General features: G+C 37.2%; 1 protein-coding gene across 1 annotated transcript in view; it reads left to right on the top strand.

The window, feature by feature from the left end:
- LOC135214311 (follistatin-related protein 5-like) overlaps positions 1 to 2,500 on the top strand; it is a 276,003-nt gene that overhangs the window by 207,347 nt on the left and 66,156 nt on the right. The window contains exon 3 of the mRNA XM_064248473.1: positions 1,415 to 1,538. Within this exon, the coding sequence (XP_064104543.1) occupies positions 1,415 to 1,538 (124 nt within the window). The remainder of the gene's footprint in view (positions 1 to 1,414; positions 1,539 to 2,500) is intronic.

Raw genomic sequence — 2,500 nt, 5'->3', positions numbered from 1 at the left:
AGACACCACAGAAACAAAATGACTCGCGCCACTTATTGTCGAGTTTCCCTTTCTAACTTTGTTTTAATAAAAAGGGGAGGGAAGTCTTCTTCCCCCCCCCCTCCCGAATTCCTACCCAACCCCCTCCGCCTCTAGCCTCCCCTCCTCCCCCCCAAAGGCTCTCCATATATGCAAAATCCAGCCTCAATAGGCTCGTCTTCATACGATTTCAAGGCCCATACTCCGGGCGTTAGCATACGTAATTCGATTTACATAAATCAAGTCATTACGGGATTCCAGGATTCTTCCACTACTTGAAGTGTGTGTGTGTGGGGGTGGGGGGGTGAAGGGGGGATGGGAAAAGGGGGGAAAGAAGAAAACTAAAGGAAGGAAAGTTTGCGATTTGATATTTTAAGATTCATTTCCATACCTAATCGGGAAGTTGTGTTTTGAAATGATAAATGTAGTTTTTTTTTCTTTTGTCGTGGAAATCAGCTTAGGTCTATTTACTCATCGGGGGAGTTTTTTTTTTTTTTTTTTTAAAGAAGGTGCGTGGGACTTTTAAAAGTGAACTTAATTGACTTTTATGTGGTTTTCAAGCTGTGTATATAGATAATATATATATATATATATATCTATATATATATATATTATATATATTATATATTATATATATATATATATATATATATATATATATATGTGTGTGTGTGTGTGTGTGTGTGTGTGTGTGTGTGTGTGTAAAGTTCTTTTATTATTATTTTTGAGTCTACGACACTCCCTTGATTTTTCAGTGACGACTTTCCTGTTGTTATACTATTCACTTACTCGTAAAAAAAATTTCAAAACGATTCGTCTCATGGCCTTTCTAACCCTTGTTCAAGATGCCGAGGAGTGGGGGGGGGAGTGGAGGTTGATTGTGGGTGGTGTTCGCCAGGGGGCTTAAGGGGATGACGGGAGGATTATGGGAGAGTGTTGTTTGGGGTTAGGGGTTGGGGGTGGGTGGTCTCTGCAATGTTGCATCTCTCCTCTCTCTCTCTCTCTCTCCTCTCTCCGTCTCCTTCTCTCTCTCTCAATCGCCTACGTTAAATTCAAGCCAATAATCGCAGATTTTTGTTTTGGAACTAAATTCCTGTATATCTCTCTCTCTCTCTCTCTCTCTCTCATCTCTCCTCTCTCTCTCTCTCTCTCTCTCTCTCTTTAAAAGTCAAGCAATAAATGGCCGAAGTTTGACGAATGGTGTTATTTTATTTTTCCGTTTCTTTTTTTAAACAAATCTCTCTCTCTCTCTCTCTCTCTCTCTCTCTCTCTGCCAAAGTGATACATGATTAGGGTAATTCAAAAGAAACACAAAAAAAAGTTTTTACATATAGAACACGAGAGCGAGTATCGAATCCCAGAGCTAACACGTACTCCCTCTACTTTCTCTTTGCAGTCGAGACGTCACAGGGACGCCACGCCTTACATTGACGACGATTCCAATCAGCTGTGGGGGGCGGAGGACCCCGCCGGCCCCGCTGAGGGGGAGACTGTCGATGCACATTTTCTAGAGCATCATGGTGAGTGAATTGTGGAGTTTTGGCTTTTGTTTATTTGTCGATTTATTTCCTTTATTTATTTGTTTATTGACGTATTTAATTATTTATTTGGTTGTTCATTGACGTGTTTACCTAATCATTTACTTTAATATTTAATTTTTTTAATGAATATTCAGCGGGTTGATTTTTTGTTCATAAATATTCTTTCTTTTTTTATTTACTTACTTATTCTTATGTGTCACTCATATGTTTACTTACATGTTTACTTATTTATTTATTTAATTTTCATTTACTTCTTTTTACTTCTTTATTTACTTATTGGTTTCATTTTTATTTACTCTTTTAGTTTTTTACTTATTTGATTTTTATTTACTTTTTTTCATTATTTACTTGTTTATATAATTTTTTTTCTACTTTTTTTACTTATTCAATTGTTTATTGGCTTGTTTTTGTTGGTCGTTTATCCGTCTTCACTTGGGAGATTGATTCTAACGAGTGTATGAGTTACACTTGTCCTGAGTCGCTCAAATGTTCATTTGAATTTACTGTCTTATTTTTTTTATCCTATTTTCTTTTGTCTCATTCGAATGGTAAACGACATCTTTAACGTTCGTATTGGCTGAATGCCATATTTCTCTCTCTCTCTCTCTCTCTCTCTCTCTCTCTCTCTCTCTCTGTCACTGTATTAAAACACTTTCTCTCTCTCTCTCTCTCTCTCTCTCTCTCTCTCTCTCTCTCTCTCTCTCTCTCTCTCTATCGTAATAATTCTCTCTCTCTCTCATCTCTCTCTCTCGTATACTCGTCTACAAATATATGTATAAATTCTCTCTCTCTCTCTCTCTCTCTCTCTGTATTAAAACACTTTCTGTCTATCAAACTGTATGTAAAGATTCTCTCAACTCTCTATGTTCTCTCTCTCTCTCTCTCTCTCTCTCTCTCTCTCTCTCTCACTGTATTATAACACTTTCTGTCTATCAACTATA

The sequence above is a fragment of the Macrobrachium nipponense genome, chromosome 45, assembly GCF_015104395.2.
Source record: "Macrobrachium nipponense isolate FS-2020 chromosome 45, ASM1510439v2, whole genome shotgun sequence".
In the NCBI taxonomy this organism is placed as follows: domain Eukaryota; kingdom Metazoa; phylum Arthropoda; class Malacostraca; order Decapoda; family Palaemonidae; genus Macrobrachium; species Macrobrachium nipponense.
This window is presented reverse-complemented; position numbering and strand designations above follow the sequence as displayed.